Source organism: Macrotis lagotis, chromosome 1 (assembly GCF_037893015.1).
Source record: "Macrotis lagotis isolate mMagLag1 chromosome 1, bilby.v1.9.chrom.fasta, whole genome shotgun sequence".
Lineage (NCBI taxonomy): Eukaryota > Metazoa > Chordata > Mammalia > Peramelemorphia > Peramelidae > Macrotis > Macrotis lagotis.
Window position 1 is genome coordinate 263,268,333 of NC_133658.1, and position 17,615 is coordinate 263,285,947.

Consider the following 17,615-nt stretch of genomic DNA (forward strand, 5'->3'; position numbering starts at 1 on the left):
GTAAAAGAAAAAGAGATGGCAGGGAATAAGATGGATAGATATGGAAGGAAGAAACATGAAATTGGACAGACTTTGAGAGATAGTGGATGGAAGGAGAGATAGAAGGTCCTGGTATGGCTATGGTACATGGGGTCATGAAAAACAGTCAATGACTAAACCCTAAAAAATAGGCAAGTCCTACTATTCCAGTTTTGGAGATAGGGAAACAAGTTGGAGTATTCTCAGTTACAGCTAATATCTTGCAAAAAATAACATGATGTTTTCATATTCTCTTAGCTTTTTGGATCATTTTCTTTACAGTTGTGATATACTGACAATACTGGCCTACACTTAGTACCCAGAATGTTTCTCAGATTTCAAATAATTTCCAAATTTATTAGTAACATTCCTTTGAAATTAAGTACCAGATTCCTAGTGAGGCTTAAATTTAAAGTTTGCAGGTATTTTGAATCCAATTTGAACTCAGGTCTTTCTTGTCTCCAGGTCTAGCTAGATTGTCATATAAAGATTATAAAAATTAAAGTACCTTATTGTATAAAATGAAACAACCAAAAGTCCCTTTGTATGTCTTCAGTAGATAATTATATATGTGTGTGTGTGTGTGTGTATCAAGAAATTTGTTAAATAAACTGGCTACCATATAATGTGGGAAAAGCCTTCAAAGGTTTTTATTAATGTTCTATTTGTCTTTCTAAAAAAGACTTTTTAAAAATGAAATGCTGAAGTTTAACCTAAGGTCAAATAATATAATACCCAGATTCATTTCATGGTGCTATACTAACAGTCTATATGTATATGTGTGTGTGTGTGTGTGTGTATATATGTATATATATACATATATATATTATATAATGAAAAAATAAGAAAGAATTCAAACACTAACTCATATTTAACCAATGATTTGCAATATGAATTTGACAGACTATTATATAGATCATTTAAATCTCTTTGCTTTAATCTTTTATTACAAATAATTGCAAAAGATTTAATTCTACATTTGAACTTGGGAGATTTTTTTTCTATTACCCTTGATTTCTTTTTAAGCTATCCTTTCAGAATAGTAGATTATATGCTAGCCCAAAATGACAAATTTTATAAGTGGCATAGAGCGTAGTTGTCAAATGCCAATTTCTGGGTAGAAATTTTTAAAGCCTTTTTTAAAAATATGAATATTATAGAGACCAAATTCATTAAAAAAAACCTTTGACTTCAAAAATACTGAGTCCAAGTAGAAAAATGCTAAATTGAAAAACCTCTTCAGTAATTGAAATGAAGCAAACTGATAGGTTATAAAGTAATCTGGATAAAGTTGATTTCATAAATCTAAGCTTGCTATTTGACATGCTTAATAATTTACTAAACACATTCACTACTGCTACATGTGAGTTGATTTGTATGTGCATTTATAATGCTCCTCAGGACTGAGTCATTTAACATGTAGCTCATAATTAACATGATAATTTTTTTTCATATTGCAGCTTTTAAATACAGACAAATCAAAGTTATTCTTCAAAAACCATGTGTTTTTTAAAAAAAGCAAATGAAGAAAAGTAAAGTGATTTAAATTACATAGTGAAATGAGAAAGAGTTCTTTTATGCTACTGCATACAAAACATCAAACAAGATCACAGTTGTTTGAACAATTCAGAAAGAGGCCTGCTAAAGATGAACAGAGAAGCTTGAGATGGACAGGAACAGCTGAAGAGGTGGGATATGTTATAAATAATACAGGTATTTACTGTAGTACGTACTTAATGTCTCAACATAATCTTCCTCCCTCTGCAAATTTTGATAGGTAGATGCATCATCTTTTACTGCCTGATGTTAAAACATTCCTGCCAATGAAAAGCCCTAGATCTGCTCAGGCACAAAAATAAGAATCTGAACGGTTTATGGATCCTTATCGCCTATAGTGATAAATTATTGTCATAGCACTGATCAAATATTGTATTAAGGAATGTATCTAAAAGAATAACGGGCTAAAGCATTTATTTTTCAGAGTCTTTCCATAGAAGATGGAGGTATCTCATTCTCTTTCCCCTGTCCTGGTTGAGGTAAGTAGAACACTAATTACACTTTATAGAACACTGTGAAGATGCTTTCAGAGGCTTTGCCAGGATGGTGGAGCACTTGCTATTTAACAGATGGGGGCTGAAAACCTGGGTTAAAGGTCACTTCTTGTTCATAGCACGTGGTCTGGATTGTGCCCAGCTCCTCCTGAGCCCATTTGGGGCTCTCTCGGCAGAGATACCAGAGCTCCTCTTAGGGGTGAGGAAACTGAAGCGAGCGGGGCGCGGGGCTTTGCCCAGGGTCACGCAGCCCGGCGCCCGCCGGCGCCCTTGGACTCGGGTCCTGGGTCTCGGGGGCTCTCCACGGCGCCTAGCCGCGGCGTGACGAGGGACAGATCACTCGGTTTCCTCCTCTGTAAGGGGAGGGTAACTGTCCCGAGCCCTGTCCGGCTGAGTGGGGCCCGGAAGGGCCCAGGCCAGTACACTGGCCCCGGCCTCGCCGAGTTCAGCCACACGTCTGGGCGTTGCGGGTCCCCTAGGTTAGAAGGCTGCTCCCACCAGGGCGCCGCCTCCCGAGCCCCACCTGGGCGGCGGGGCCTTGGGGGGGCAGGAAGGCCGCCGGGGCGGGCCCACGCCCTAGGCCCCGGGCCTCCCCGGCCCCGGCCGCACGCGCCGCCCCGAGCGCCACGCCCTCCCCCGGGCCCAGTCCGCCCTGAGCGCGCGCGCATTCTCCCCGGGCTGGAAAAGGCCCAGGTGGGTTTAAAGAAGGAAAAGGCTTTGGCAGGGCTCGCTACGTCAGCTCCGGCCTCCCTCCGGCCCTCCCGGTGCTGCATCATCGCAGTCGCCGCCTCCTCAGCCTCTCCCCGGCCGCCGGCTCCCGCCGCCTCTCCCTCTGCCCGGGCCTGGCGGTGGGGCTGCGTGTGCGTGCGTGCGTGAGTGCGTGTGCGCGGAGGGAGAGGGCGCCGGGCCGCTGCGAGGCTCCTCGGGCATCTGGCCGCCGCCCGCCCCGCGCCGGCCCGCCGCCCGCCGCCTCTCTCCCGGCCACGCTCCTCCGCGGCCTCTCCGTGCCGCCCTCCCGGCCGCCGGCGCTGGTGCCGCTGCGAGCAGCCGCCGCCCCCTCTCCTGCCCCCGCCCCCTCCCCGCGCACCGAGGAACATGGCGAAAGTGGAGCAGGTCCTGAGCCTGGAGCCGCAGCACGAGCTCAAATTCAAAGGTAGGGGCGCGGGCCGGCCGCGGCCCCGCCGGCAGCCATTTTCCGGGGGCCCGGAGCCGCCGACGTGTCCTTCAGGTTATTTGTGGGTCTCCGTGCGCCCCGAGACCCCTCCGGCCCCCTCCCCCGATGCAGCCGGAAATCGGCCCCCGGCCAAGAAAATGCCTTTGGAAAGGGCGTCCACCTGCTGGTGGCAGCGGCGGGGCTGGACCCGAGGCGGCCCGGAGCCGGGCCCCGCCGGGCTCGCCCCCCGAGAGCAGCCCGGAGGAGGAGGCTCGGCCCCGGCCCGCGCGACGCCCCTGGGCGTTTGCGCGTGGGAGCCGCGCCGGGGGCAGGGCCGAGCCCCGGGCCGCGCTCCGGGCCCGGCTCCGGTTCCTGCGGGACCCGCGGGGGGGATTTGCCGAGCCCCTTCCCCCACGCCCCGCAGCCGCGACACTCCGGCGCGGTGCAGCAAAAAAGAATTGCGGCCGCCCGGGCCCTCCGAAGCCGCCCCCGCCCAGCCTCCCACCCAGGGAAGCTGCCCCGCTCTCCGCACCCTCCTCCCGCGGCCCCTGGCCCCCGAGAGGAGCAGGAGGCTCGGCCCCGGCCCGCGAGCTCGCCGCCACCCGAGCAGATGCGCTGCCCCTGGCCCTGGAACCTCCCTTCGCCCCTGGGAGGACCGGGGCCGAGGCCCGCCCGGAGCTTCCGAGAGTGAGACCCAATGCGGCGGGTGCAACTGCTTCCAATTTGTATTTGCAAAGAAACGTGGGGCCTTGAGCCCGTGACGGGGTCCTCCTGTTGTCCTGACCCTGGCATGCTGCTGGGAAACCGGCTGAAACTATTGCTGTCATTCTGCTCCGTAGAGTAGACGCTGCTTCTGAACGGGCAGCGACTTAACGTTGGGGTTTTTTTTTTATTTAAAATTAACTAAACCCACGTAGTTGAAGCTGCCAAAAGAGATGCTTTAATGCTGTCATAGAGGACGTTGCAATTTAATTACCCCTCTAGACTAGTTACTACTTGGCTAAAACAGGATAATCCACGGTAATGACAATTTTTTTTTTAAGTAAATGTTGGTGGGATGGTGATGTTCATTAGAGTTGTTCCTAAGGGCCATCACTCAGGTGTGTGGAGTAATGACTGATAAGAATAGTTGCAAATTATTCTATGCCTGGATAGACAGCATTTGTCAACATAAGTTTTGGCTGGTCTCCAGTTAAAACTATATTTCTGTTCCACCTCAAAAATCATTCCTTGGTAGTTATTACTACAGCTTCTCTATAGCTTGCCTAAGTCCCTGATAGAGGAAGGAGACAGCTATAACTGGTGAAAAGTCTGAGGAATTCTGTTCTAGGCCACTAGAAGATTGTTTCTGGGCCATAATTATGTCCCTAGAGGGGAGCTAGGATCATTTTAGAAATCAGTTTATCTGTTTGCTATTCTCTTTCAACCGATTCTATGCATTCAACATGTTGATCTTTTTAATGTCTTTGTAGGAAGAGAAGACAAACTATCTTTAAAGAAGGGGGCTAGTGTGTAAAGTGTTGGATGCAAATGAACAGTAGTACTGAATGAATTTTTACAAATTGAGATTGAATTGGGTGTCATAAATGCCTAAGAAATGATTTTTTTAAAAAAAGTAATTATCACTTATGAATGTGGCACTCTACTAAGAGAAGAGATATTTTAGAGAGTCATTGTGGTACAGTGTAAAGAACACTAAATCTGGGGCCCCAGGTTTGAATCCTGAACTTTGGGCATTCCACAGAACCTCTCTTTTGACCCCAGTTTTTTCATCTGTAAAATGAAGAAGCTGGACTAGATGATCTCAAAAGTCTTTTCCAGCTCTAAATTATCCTTTGAAAATATCCAAAATTGTTTTTGCTCAGTTCTCCATCTTCCTCATCAGATGATTTCATCTTTATATGGAAGCCCTTAATCAAGGCACAAAATAGGCTTTTCTAGAAAAAAAAGAGGAATAAAAGCATGTTTCAGTGCTTTCACTACCAGAGAGTCAGAAATCACTTTACTCAAAGCAGTTACACCTTCAGCGTATGTGTAAAATGAAGAGTAGTTTATGAAGGACAAATGCCTATGGAACTTAGATAAGAACACAGAAGGCATTAAAAATATCTTTGTAATGCTTAAATTATAAACTGAACTTAACCACAAAATTAGCTAGAAACTCATCAGCAACCCCTTTGCCTCTGCAGAGATCAAATTCATTACAGTGCAGAAACAAGAGAACATTGCTGGCTTTTTTTGTCATATCCACCTAAAAGGAATGAAATGTTTAAGATATTTTGGGAAATAAGGAAACAACAGAGACAGTCATTGTCTTGAAAAGTGCTTATATATTTTATTATTACAGAATAAGCCTTTGATTTGTCTATCCTAAGATATTCTTTTTATTAGATTTTTTGCATGGCTATGCTGCAATATATTTATGATAATACAGAAGAAAGGATTTAGAACATGTCTTAGTTATTTTTCTCAGTTTTATATTTTAAGCCTCAATCATGACAATACTGTCTTGTATTTTTAAATATTAAAACAAAGAAAATTGATCAGGCTGGTGGCTTCCTGGAGGAAATAGGATGTAAAGGGAATACTACTGAGTTAGTTTTTAATGAAGTATTTATTAGATGTCAGCAATAACACAGAAGCTTTTCTGATCAGAATCAGAAGATCCATTCCTAGAGATTGGGGACTTTAGAATTCTCAAGCTAGGGAGGCTTGTGTGTTTTCTGTGTTTCTCTCACCCTCTTGGCAGCTTTTATGTGACCTGCCCTTTCCTAAGGCCTACTCTGGTTCTTTCCCTATAACTATTCACTCCCAGATAAATCTCTTTTCTCTAAGTGAAAAAAGTTCTTCTTAGGAAGTTTTTTGATATATATCCCCTTGGTCCATATGTTAACCAAGTTTTACCCTTTCTTTTTTCCTTAAAGAGGCAGATTCCACCCATTATACAATGCCTTATATTTGTAGAGCTATTCTTCATGAATTGTCAAGGGACTCCTTTATCCTTTATCATGGTAGTCCTCCTAGATTAGTGAGAAGATTAGCACTGTTTTGTAAATTTTTGCAAATCTTACTAGAAGACCTAGATTCCCATATCTGCTTCTGGATTCCATCTGTTTGCCTATGTTGTTTTGGTTGAAATATGAAGAAAATTCAACTTCATAAAGATATTTCAGTTGGAAAAGGGAGGAGTATAGGCAGATAATGTCTTAATATTGCTATGAAAATTATTTTTCAAAGACTCCCCTGAAAGGGGCTCAGGACTCCAGGGGGCACTGGATCATACTTTAAAAATTATTTCTCTTATCAGTCCTCATAGATATGTTTTATTCACAGGGATGAAATAGACCAATTAACTCAAAGTTAATGAGGTCAGCAAGGGTCATAAATTGAATATTGACTACCTTTGTTCTCTTCCTAATCTCAGACTTTTTACTGATCTCACCAGAGTATGTCATTGGTCCTAAGGGAATTTAATAATAATAATAAGTCATATTTGGATAAATAAATTCCCCACTGCATACCTTGTCCATTTCTATACTTATGGACTTATCATTTACATACATAGTTGTTGGCATGTTGCCTCTCCCCTTAGAAAGTGAGCTCCTTGAGAACAAAGTCTTTCTTTACCTTTTTTATCTCCCATGTGCACATAGTAAATTAATAAATATGTGTTGGCCCCACTGTTAGGCAATCACTGGGGTACAAAAATTGGAGCCTGCCCTTGCCTTCCAAGGATATTTGGGGGAAACCCACTTGGAACTAAGTAATGGCTTTGAGGGAAAAGTTTTTTTGCGTGCAGAATTATTGGAATTGTGTTGGAAGGCAGGTGATTGACATAATCTTTTCAAAAATAATGCTGTTTTCATCTGATTATTTTACAAAGGATTTTCTTTATTTTTTAAAGTAAGTACATAATCCATATGTATGTGTGTGTGTGTGTGTGTACTGTCATGAAAAAACTAGTCTGACTCTGAGGTGACTGGGTTAAGAAGACTAAATCACTTAGAATGAACAAGTGAGGTTTGTTGTTTTGGGGGGGGTGGTTTGGAAGGAAGGTGAATTTCTCTCCTTTCTTCATCCCCTCCCATTTTCCTACATAAATTGCATAAAAAGAAATTTTTGAGAGGGTAAAAATACAAAAACCTATATGAATGAATTAAATTAAATATGTACTTCCTTATCATCCCTTTATATAAGCAACATTACTTCTTTATTTTGGACTATAACCATGACTACCTTTCTCCTTTTTAGTGCACAAAAAGTATCAGATCCAGGGTGAGGAGGTTAAAAATTCAATGAATTTTGGAGCTTTCCTAGCTTTAAAAGTATGCTCTTTCGCTGACTTAGTGGGTAGTAATACAGACTGCTCATAGTGGAAATTATATGCTAAAATTTTGAATGTGTGTTGAAACAGCTAGGTGGAGTATGGAAGACATGAGTTTAAATTCCATCTCAGCTATGAGATCCTGGACCAATCACATTGTCCTCAATTTTCCCATTTGCAAAATGAATAAAATACCTATACTAAGTATAGTTGTGAGGATCAACTGAATTAAATGTAAGTAAATCTCTGCAATCTTTAAAGGGACATTTAAATATCAGTCTTTTTTTTTTTTTACCCCATATAGTATGGGTTTGAATCCACCCTGAAGAAGGGCCCTTTTTTTCTTTACCGGACTGACTACACTTTATCAACATTCCCAGATCTGTTTCCCGATTTTGTCTTATTTGAATCATTTTTTTAAATTAGAAGATTGGACTGGGAAAATATCTCTGATTTCCTCCATTTAGGTGTTCACTCCACTAAAATTCTAGGGAATTTACCTGTGGCACCCAGAGGTCAAGTAACTTGATCTGGGCCACATAACTAGAATCTCTGGTGGGATTTGGTGGAAAATCTTCCTGACTCTTCGTCTAGCATTGTATTCGCTAACCACTATTGCCTCAGAAGTGAAAATTTTTTCACCCCAGAATTTCCTTTTTTTTAATTTAAGTAACCACTTATATAAAGTCGACTCTAGTGATATGTATGAGTATATAGATCTGCCAAATGGTGGCTTAGTAGTGTGAGATTTCTAAAAAATCCAGGGTATGGAACATGTATGGCTATATATTACGTGGCAGTTTTTCTCTGTACATTTATTTCACTAGTATAAATAGACATTTATCTGAAAGGTAAGCTCTTAAACATTATTAATATCACTATATAATCATTATATATTTTTTCTTTTAGATGTTCCAGCAAAATACAAATAGCTCTCGACTTGCCATATGTACCCCCCCCCCCCATGATGAAAGGAACAGGGGGTTGTTAGATGAAAAAAATTACTGGTTATTGTTTATCATTATTGATCCAACTTAGAATTTTAGAACATGCCATCTTAATTTCCACAAAAGAGATCTTCATCAGTTCTACATCTCTTTGTTTGGGTTTGAAAAATAGTTGCCATTGGAATAATGGCCATAATTAAGACAGATAATAGTGATTAACAGGAAGAAAAGTGCTGACTTCTATCCACCAAAGCATGGCTAGGCTAAAGTTTCTTGATGAGAATGTAAATTCTTTGAGGATAAGGAACTGTTTGATTTTTTTTCTTTGTATCCTTACTAGCACAGTGCTGATACCATAGGGGCTTAATAAATATTTGCTGCTTAAGCAGAGCCTTGCCTACTGAGTTAGTATCCTAATTTTATCCTTTGTTATCCATGGCAAAGTTGTCCTGTGGTATTCTAAGCTGATGTCTTCCTTCTGTGCTATTCAGTATTTGATCCTTATCTTTTGGACTTTTTTTCCCTATGGTGCCATGTATCCAAGGTTCCTCTGTCCTATTAACAGTGTATACTATATCCTTTTTTTTTTTTTTTTTTTTAGTTTTTTGCAAGGCAAATGGGGTTAAGTGGCTTGCTCAAAGCCACACAGCTAGGTAATTATTAAGTTTCTGAGGCTACATTTGACCTCAGGTACTCCTGACTCCAGGGCTAGTGCTCTATCCACTGTGCCACCTAGCCACTCCTACTATATGCTTTTTAAAGTATGTCATCTGACCAGGTATGACCATTGGCTTCCATCAGATAACAGAATCTAATGTTCATTGCAAAAAGAGAACCTCAATGATCATTTAAAGTCGATTATATTAAATCTCTAAATGTATCACTAAATACTATTTAGTGTTTTTCTAGGTACTAAGAATTATACTTAATCATAAGCTGAGTAATGTTATATATATATATATATGTGTATATATATATATATATATATTTGGAATGATTTGTTGCTTCTCCCAATTGTAAAATACTACTGGGAAAAATCTAGAAACATACTCCTTCTCTCTATTACTTTTTAGGTGAACTGCATTTTTAGTAATAATCACTGAAGTCACAGAAGCTTCTTCCCAAAAAGGATGTTGATTAGTACCACCCTTGATCATTTGTCATTTCTCCTCTTTTCTTGGCTAGTCTTAAAACATGCAGAATAAAGTGTTGTTAGTAGATTTGTGTAGTTCCCTGCTGGTATCAGATAAGTTGTTTAAGTCAGTGCACACTTAACATTTCAATAGGTTCCAGACTCTCCAACAATTAGCCTAAATTTCAACTCTAACCTTAAGTAATTGACAGCTATTTAGTGTGAAGGGGATAGAAAGGGAATAGAAAATTGAACTCTTAAGCGTAAGTAGACAAAAACTCTCCTGGGAGAAAGTCCTGTGAGGGACTACCCCTTTTTCTATAGTTACTCTCCTGGAGTAATAGAAAATAGATGTTATCATCAGGACCTTTTACCTAGATTAGAATTGCTTCCAGTGTTTTGGGGATTCTGGGTGTGCCTGTTTAGTCTATGCAGACTAAAGAGACAAAAAGAAATAATTGAATTTTAGGGAATTATTTCCTTAGCAGTAGAGTAGAAGAATTTTTAAAATATTGCTTTTGTTAATACTGTTTGGAGAAGACCATTTCTGCCAAAAGGGGAAGAAAATTAAAGTGAAAAATGTTTTAGAAAATTGATAAGGTATCAAAGCCTTTAAAGGTATTTGGAGGTCAGAAAGAGAGACCTAAGTTTTAATAGAAGTCTGAGTGAATATAGAATGTTTATATGTGGATGAGATCTTCAAGATTACATCATCTTATTTTATGGAGGGGACTGAGACTCAGAAAGTTAAAAGTCAAACAGATCACTTTTTATATATCATCATTGCTGCCTTATATTCTATGATTGGGATGTTTTGTAAAGTATATGGGTTTTAATGATGTGAATATTTAGTGTTTCTTAGTATTGTATAATCCTCAAAGTTAGTAATACCTGAACAATTTGAGATTGTTTGATGGACTCTTAACTTTTTATTTTTACTGATTTCTTAAAATTTATATTACCTTCATTTCAAAATAGTTCATTCTCTTTCTCCTTCCCAGTGGGCTATCCTCATGATGGTATGGGGAAGTAGGGGGATAATCAGTTCAGCAACCTAACCAAAAACATCAACCAAATGACAGCATACGCACTATTTCATTTCCTCAGTCCCCATCTCTGCAAAGAAAGGAGAGAGGTGTGTTTTTTCTCATTAATTCTCTGGAACCAAATTTGGTCATTACAAGACAATAGCATTCTATTACATTCATGCTGGACATTTTAATTTTAAGTCAGTTTCCATTGAATAGGACTCTTCTTTGTTTCTAGTTCTTTGATGCCACAAAAAGTGCTAGGATTATTTTGGTATAGATTGAACCAGTTTTTTCTATCTTTGACTTTGGTAACAGTGGGATCTCTAGGTCATTATTTTTGGACAGCTTAGTCACTTTTTAAACTAAGTCCAAATTGTTTTTAGGAGTATTAGACCCAATCCACAGCTCTATCAGCAGTGCCTGTGTTTCTAAAGCCTCTCTGTAATGAACTCTTTTCATCTTTGCTAGTTTGTTGCTGTTGGATGAAACTGTTGTTTTGCTTTGCACATCTCTTATCCTTACTCTTTGATAATACCTTATAATAGTTTATCAACAATTTTTAATTCTTTTGAGTTTGTATCTTTTGTCATTGACAAATGAGTTTTACTATATTTGTATTCAATCTGTATCTTGAATATCAGACTCTTAATAAGATATTTGATGCAATTTTCTCCCATTCCAGTCCCCTTACCCTTCATTCCATATGCTGCAAAATCTTTTTGATATCATATAATCAAAATTATCGATTTTATCTTTTATGATCTTGTCTGTACTTGTTTGGTTAAAAATTCCTCATCACATACCTCAGTAGCTTTGAAAGCTACTTGATCTGATTCTCTTTTTATTTTTTAAAGTAGCATGACATTTAATATAGTTAGGTTGTTTTCTCATTCAGAACTTATAGTATCCTTTCCTCTCTTTAGAGGAAGCAAGTTTTCAAGTTAAAGAGGAACACTAATGTGCAGTTATCAACTTAAAAATGATTGGAATACATTTTGGGGAGGGGTTTTAATTCTTGCAAGTTGCATTTTACAATATCTATAACCACTTAGTCCTGAATGTCATTTTAGGATCTCATCAATACCAGTGGATGTCAGACCAGTCATATACATATACAGATACAGATACAGTTTTTTAAAGATAGAGTTGAAGTATTACTACTGTTAATGTTTATTTAGCTCATCTTTACATGATGTTTTTATACATGCTGTTGCCTGTTTTGCTCATAATGACCCAGTAAGAGCATATAAGTATCATTATCCCCATTTTACAAATGAGATTCTTAAAGGGAATTGACTTACCCAAAGGGAAGTTGGTGGAATAGTGGATAGAGCACCTGGTCTCAAGTCAGGAAGATTCCTCACTATCCCTTACTCAAATCCAGCTTCAGACACTTATTAACTGTGTGACCCTGGGCAAGTCACTTCACCCTGTTTGCCTTAGTTTCCTCATCTATAAAATGAGCTGGAGAAAGTAGTACAGTATCTTTATCAAGAAAATCCCCATTGGGTCACAATGAGTCAGATACAACTGTAGAATGACTGAACAACAGAGAATTTATCCAAAGTCATATGGATAGCAACTGTAGAGTCTTCTAGCTCTGACTTCAAGTGTGGGGCTCTACTATACCATGTGGGTTGTCATACTCCAGAAATATGAAGGAAAGGGATTTATAGCAATCTAAAATTTGAAATTTAAGAGAAAAAATCTGAGAGATGAAATTTAAGTGAAAAAATTATTAAGTCTTATGTTTGGTTTTAAAAGATCATCTTTGCAAGGACAGAGGGAGATAGGACTAGACATCAGTTCCTCTGAAAAATATCAGAGGGCATTCAGTGGTCTATGATGAGAGAGTAGTGTGACATGACAGCCAGAATAGCTAATAATATCCTCATCACCTCACACCTGGATTATTGCAGTAGCCTGGTGGAGGGTCTGGCTGCTTCAGGTCTCTCCTCACTCCAATCCTTCCTCTATTCAACCAATTAAAATGATTTTCCTAAAATGCAAGTCTGATCATTTCAATTCCCTCTCCCTACTCACTCAACAAAACTCCTTTGCCTTCCTATTGCCTCCAGGAGTAAATAAAGGATGCTCTGTGTGGCATTCAAACCCGTACTTAGCCTAAGCGTCTAATACCTTTTCATTCTTCTTATACCTTCTCTCCAGACAATTACTCTTCAGTCTAGTGCCACTGGCCTCCTGGCTGTTCCATGAATTGTACATGTCTGTACTTCTGCTCATGCTACCCACTTCCCAGTTTCCTTTAAGTTCTAACTAAAATCCTATCTCTTTCAGGAAACCTTCTCAAATCCCTCTTAATCCCAGTGCCTTCCCCCTGTTATTTCCTATTTATCATATATATAGTTTGCTTTGCATATATTTGTTTGCTTGTTTTCTCCTCCAATAGAGTAAACTCCTTTAGAGCAGAGACTGTCCTCTGCCACAATTTATATCAATTGTTATATCTGTAGAAACTTAATGAATTGAATTTGTTGTTATCTAGTCATTGTAGTTTATTCACCTTTTGGGGTTTTCTGGAAAAGTGTGGAGAAAAGAGTGTGGGGCAACTAGATGGCGCAGTAGATGGAGCACTGGCTCAGGAGTCAGGAGGACCTAAGTTCAAATTCAGTCTCAGACACTTAATAATTGCCTAGCTGTGTGACCTTGGGCAAGTCACTCTTAACCCCATTGTCTTGAATCAATTTTATATATGAAAGTTTGGAGGTGGTAATTCCACTATCTTCTGCCCTGGTCTTGGGTTCTCCCCATGCATAATACTGAGCTACAACCTTGAAAATTTAGGTTTTTTTCCTCCAGATTGTAAAAGGACTAGAGGTCATGGCATAAAAATATCAGGTAAAAGAACTGGGAATTGTTTAGCTCAGAGAAGGATCATAGATGTTAGAGCTAGCCATTCAGTCCAAACCCTTCATTTTCTAAATGAGAAAAGGGATCCAGAAAGATTGTTATTGGTTCCAAATTCATCTGCCTTTCCAAAGTACCACTCAGCTACTTAAGGGTTAGCAGAGACATGAGAGTGGTATTTTAGGGGCTGTCATATGAAGGAGGGATTAGATTTGTTCTGCTTGTTCCTGAAGGTCACAATTAGGAATTCTGCATCTAAGTTGGAGAAACAGACTTAGGCTTGATGAGAAAAACAAACTTTATAATAATTGATGTGATCTTCAGTCAACTACTAAGCACCCTCAAAATGTAGGCACTAGTTGGCCAGAGAATAAAAAGATAATGATGAAATTTTTCCTGGAGAAATTTACTAAGTAGCATGTTAAGTTTTTTTGAAGACAAGAACTGTTTGATTTAGTCTTATATCCCTTAAGTATCTTTGGTCTTATATCCCATGGCACTAGGTCAATAGCTAATTTTTATTAATTTTGTCCCAAGTAACTCAGATATAATTAATAACTCAGACATAATTAATAAACCTCTTATTGAATTGAAATAGTGGGATCTGTCATTGGAAGCCTCTAATTGAAGCTGTCTGCTGTGTTTTAGAAAGATTCTTGTTCACTACTAATTTGTGAGTATTAAATAAGATAACATTTAAAATTCTTTAACTTTTGTTGTAGGAGCATGTTTTGTTGGGAAAATACAAATGTTTTTGCAAATTTTATTTGTTATTTATTATTTCAGGTTCATTTAGAGGGTAGTTAGGAAAAAATTAAAATAAACTGCAACTATAATTAATTTGCGATGAAATTTGTATTTTGGTCCACATTTGGCACAAAATAGTCAACACTGGGATGAAAGGGGGGGGGGGTTTCAACACCAAAAGAGTTAAATCTCTTAAAGCATTATTTTATATGTGCTATTATTTTTATTAGTTTAGCCAGATAACCTCCAAACCTTCCTGGTCTTAAATTCTGTATTTCTGTGGCAAAAAAACAAACAAACAAACAAAAAAAAACAATCCTTACTCCAAGATAAATAGTAGTAAACTCTTTAACTTCAATGAGAAAGAGTACCAAAAAAATTTTTAGGTGAATTCATGGATATATTCCCATAACAGAAATGACAGTATAATTTAATAAAACATTGAAGCCAGCATTGCCTTCATACAAGTCCTGGTTTTTACAGACACTGGCTGTGCTTATTTCTGTGTCCCAGGTAACAGACATAAGTTCCAGAGTCTGTTGATGTGCATCAGTTTGCACATAGGGAGTTCTCTATACCAGTGAGTCCCATTATATATAAGCTGGCCTCTTGGCTATTCCTTGAGTAAGACATTCCATCTCTTGACTCCAGGCATTTTTCTCTTGACTGTCCCCCTCAAACCTGGAATATTCCTTTGCTCTAACTATTGACCTCCCTGGCTTTCTTTAAGTCCCAACTAAAATCTTTTTTTTACTGGAAGTCTTTTTCCAATCCCTCTTAATTCTAGTGCTTTTCTTCTTTGATTACTTCCTATTTATTCTGTATATAGCTTGCTTGGTAAATATTTGAATATTGTCTTCTCCATTCTACTGTAAGCCCCTTGAGATCAGAAACTGTCCTTTTGTCTTTTTTGGTATCCCTTGTTTTTAAGCAGGAAAAGTAGGAGGTAGAAGAAAAAGAACAAAAGGTGAACTTGATAGGGAGGGGTGAGAAAAGTGTCCCTTAGTGGCACACATTCCATTCATTGATAGCTGATCTGGTTGAAAGAGGGGTGAATTCTGACAGGGTGCTGGAGAGCCTATCTAAGATGGGCAAAACAACTGAGAGAAGTACACAATTTTTCTATATTGAAAAATACCTCTCTCCATGGCAAAGTTGTGCTTTTTTGGATTTGAAATTAGAAAAGCATTGTCATCTAATCCCAGCCCTGGCTGGGAGCCTCAGTTTCCCATATTTAAATAAGATGATTGGATTAAATGATCACTAAAATCACTTTCAAGTCTGGCTTTAAATCCTAAATTGCATACATTATAGAGAAGAAGGAATACAGTAATGACACAGGGAGTAGTTTTCAAACATGGGAAGTTGAAGGGGACTGCAGAACTAGGATATATAAATAAATGCTTTGTTTGGCCTTTGCCTACAGCATTCTTTTTCCTGTTGTCAGTCCATCCAATTGGCTTAGTGTCATTGGCAAAGAACTTGCCTGTTTTCAAGGCTACAGTCACAGTTAAATGCTTAACAACTGACTGTATAAAAATTCTGCAGATATTCTGCATCACCCTTCTTATGTTTAGACAAGCAACAAAAAAAAAAAATAAAGACCTATCATTTGCCCATTTCCAAGCTAGAAATGCTTACACTGAAAATTTCAACAATTAGCTCTTTGAAACTAGTGCAACTTGGCTTCAGCACACCCCTGAGTAGAAGAACTGTTTGTTAACTTCATCAGAGTTTAACCTGAGCATATACCAAAAGGCAAAAATATGTTTCACCATTCTTGATTTGTAAAAGCAAGTTCAGTCAGAAAGGTTAGCAAATCATGAATATCATGCCATTTTTCTTCTGGATTTGAGGAAGCAACATGTCATGTGGCTTTAAGAATTGTCTTCAGTAGATAAGTTTCAGCTCTGCCAGATGCTGCCTTTCAATAAACTGATTCATCCTTAATCTCTGATTTATAATGCTGTCCAATCAAGGAATAAATGATATTAATCTTTTTTTGTGAAATGTTAGAAGTTTTGCTACTGTTACTACCCACACATTGAAACTGACCTCTATAAGAAATTATATTTCTGAGATTTCTGAAAGAGTTAAATGGTATGCTTTATAATTTTTTCCTCCTTTTTTTACACATTATTCCATGATATGACCAAAAGTTTATCTGTTTACACCTAGTTTCTCTAATCCTCTTTAATTCTTTTTAGAAAAGCTGCATATAATTAAAACCAAATATGCTATAGCTATTTTTCCTTTAGGCTCTGCTATCTTAGTCCTCACTTCTGCATGCAGTATGAAGCTGTTATGTAAAGCTTCTGGCAACTTTTCAATTTTTAAAAATATGAAATCCTTTTTTTTTAAAAGGAACCTCTATATATCAACATATACCAGACAGTTGTCTTCCAATTTTTCAAGTCTTTTTCAATAGCTTTTGTCAAGTTTTAAGTGTGTGTGTGTGTGGGGGGGGGTGTCCATGTTGTGATTTAAATGAAATTACTACTATTTTAAGGTCAATTCAGTGACACAGTAGATATAGTCTGCTGTGTCTCAGGTCAGGATATCTCATCTTCCTGAGTTCAAGTTTGACCCCAGATAGTTTCTAGCAATGTGACCCTAGGCCAAGTCACTCAATCCTATTTGCCTCAGTTTCTTCATCTGCAAAATGAGCTGAAGAAGGAAATGGCGAACCATACCAATCTCTACCAAGAAAATCCCAACTGGAGACGTAAAGAATCAGACACAACTGAGCAAAAGCAACAACACATATGCTCTAAATATTTGAAGTGATCACCTTGGTTTTTACAAAGCATTGCAGTCATGGCTAATATATTAAATATTGTCTTTTAATAGTTGTTCATTCAGAATTCTGTGTTTTGTATGCGCAAGTCATTCTTGGCAAGAATAGACTTTGAAAAGATCATTGGGGGAGGACAATTTATCTCCAAATCCTATAGAAAATATGGAAAGCATATTCTCAGTTCAGACATTCTCTGAATTTTTACCCTCCTCCAATAAGGGGCTTTGGAATAACTATGTTTGGAACCAGTAATAGGTTGGAAGTTAATGTTTTTTTTTTTTTAATCTACTTAACATAGGTAATAGTGGTCTTTATTCTACTTAGACTAAAGTAATCCACTGCCTACTTAATCCAGATACCTATTCTAGTCCCTTGAATGGTCTTTAATAAATGCTATTGAATTAAATGCTTCAAAGATGACAAAGCATGGAAATAATTATTGATAGAAGGCTGTAGAAAAAAAACCTGGCACACCATCGATAGAGCTAAGAATTATTCTGATAAATTGATATTTATTAAGTACTTAATGAGAGGAAGTGAGGTCAGA

At 38.7% G+C, this 17,615-nt stretch overlaps 1 protein-coding gene across 3 annotated transcripts in view; it reads left to right on the forward strand.

The window, feature by feature from the left end:
* The first annotated feature begins 2,204 nt into the window (after positions 1–2,204).
* Positions 2,205–17,615, forward strand: part of VAPB (VAMP associated protein B and C) — a 182,922-nt gene continuing 167,511 nt past the window's right edge. Inside the window, exon 1 of one of the 3 annotated variants that reach the window (XM_074210352.1) lies at positions 2,205–2,268. Coding sequence is in view for 2 of the 3 variants with exons in the window: in XM_074210348.1 (XP_074066449.1) it covers positions 3,165–3,222 (58 nt within the window). In the remaining variant the exon portion in view is untranslated. Of the gene's footprint in view, positions 2,269–3,059; positions 3,223–17,615 lie in introns of those variants that run through there. The other 2 variants (XM_074210348.1, XM_074210351.1) reach the window with 2 other exon arrangements.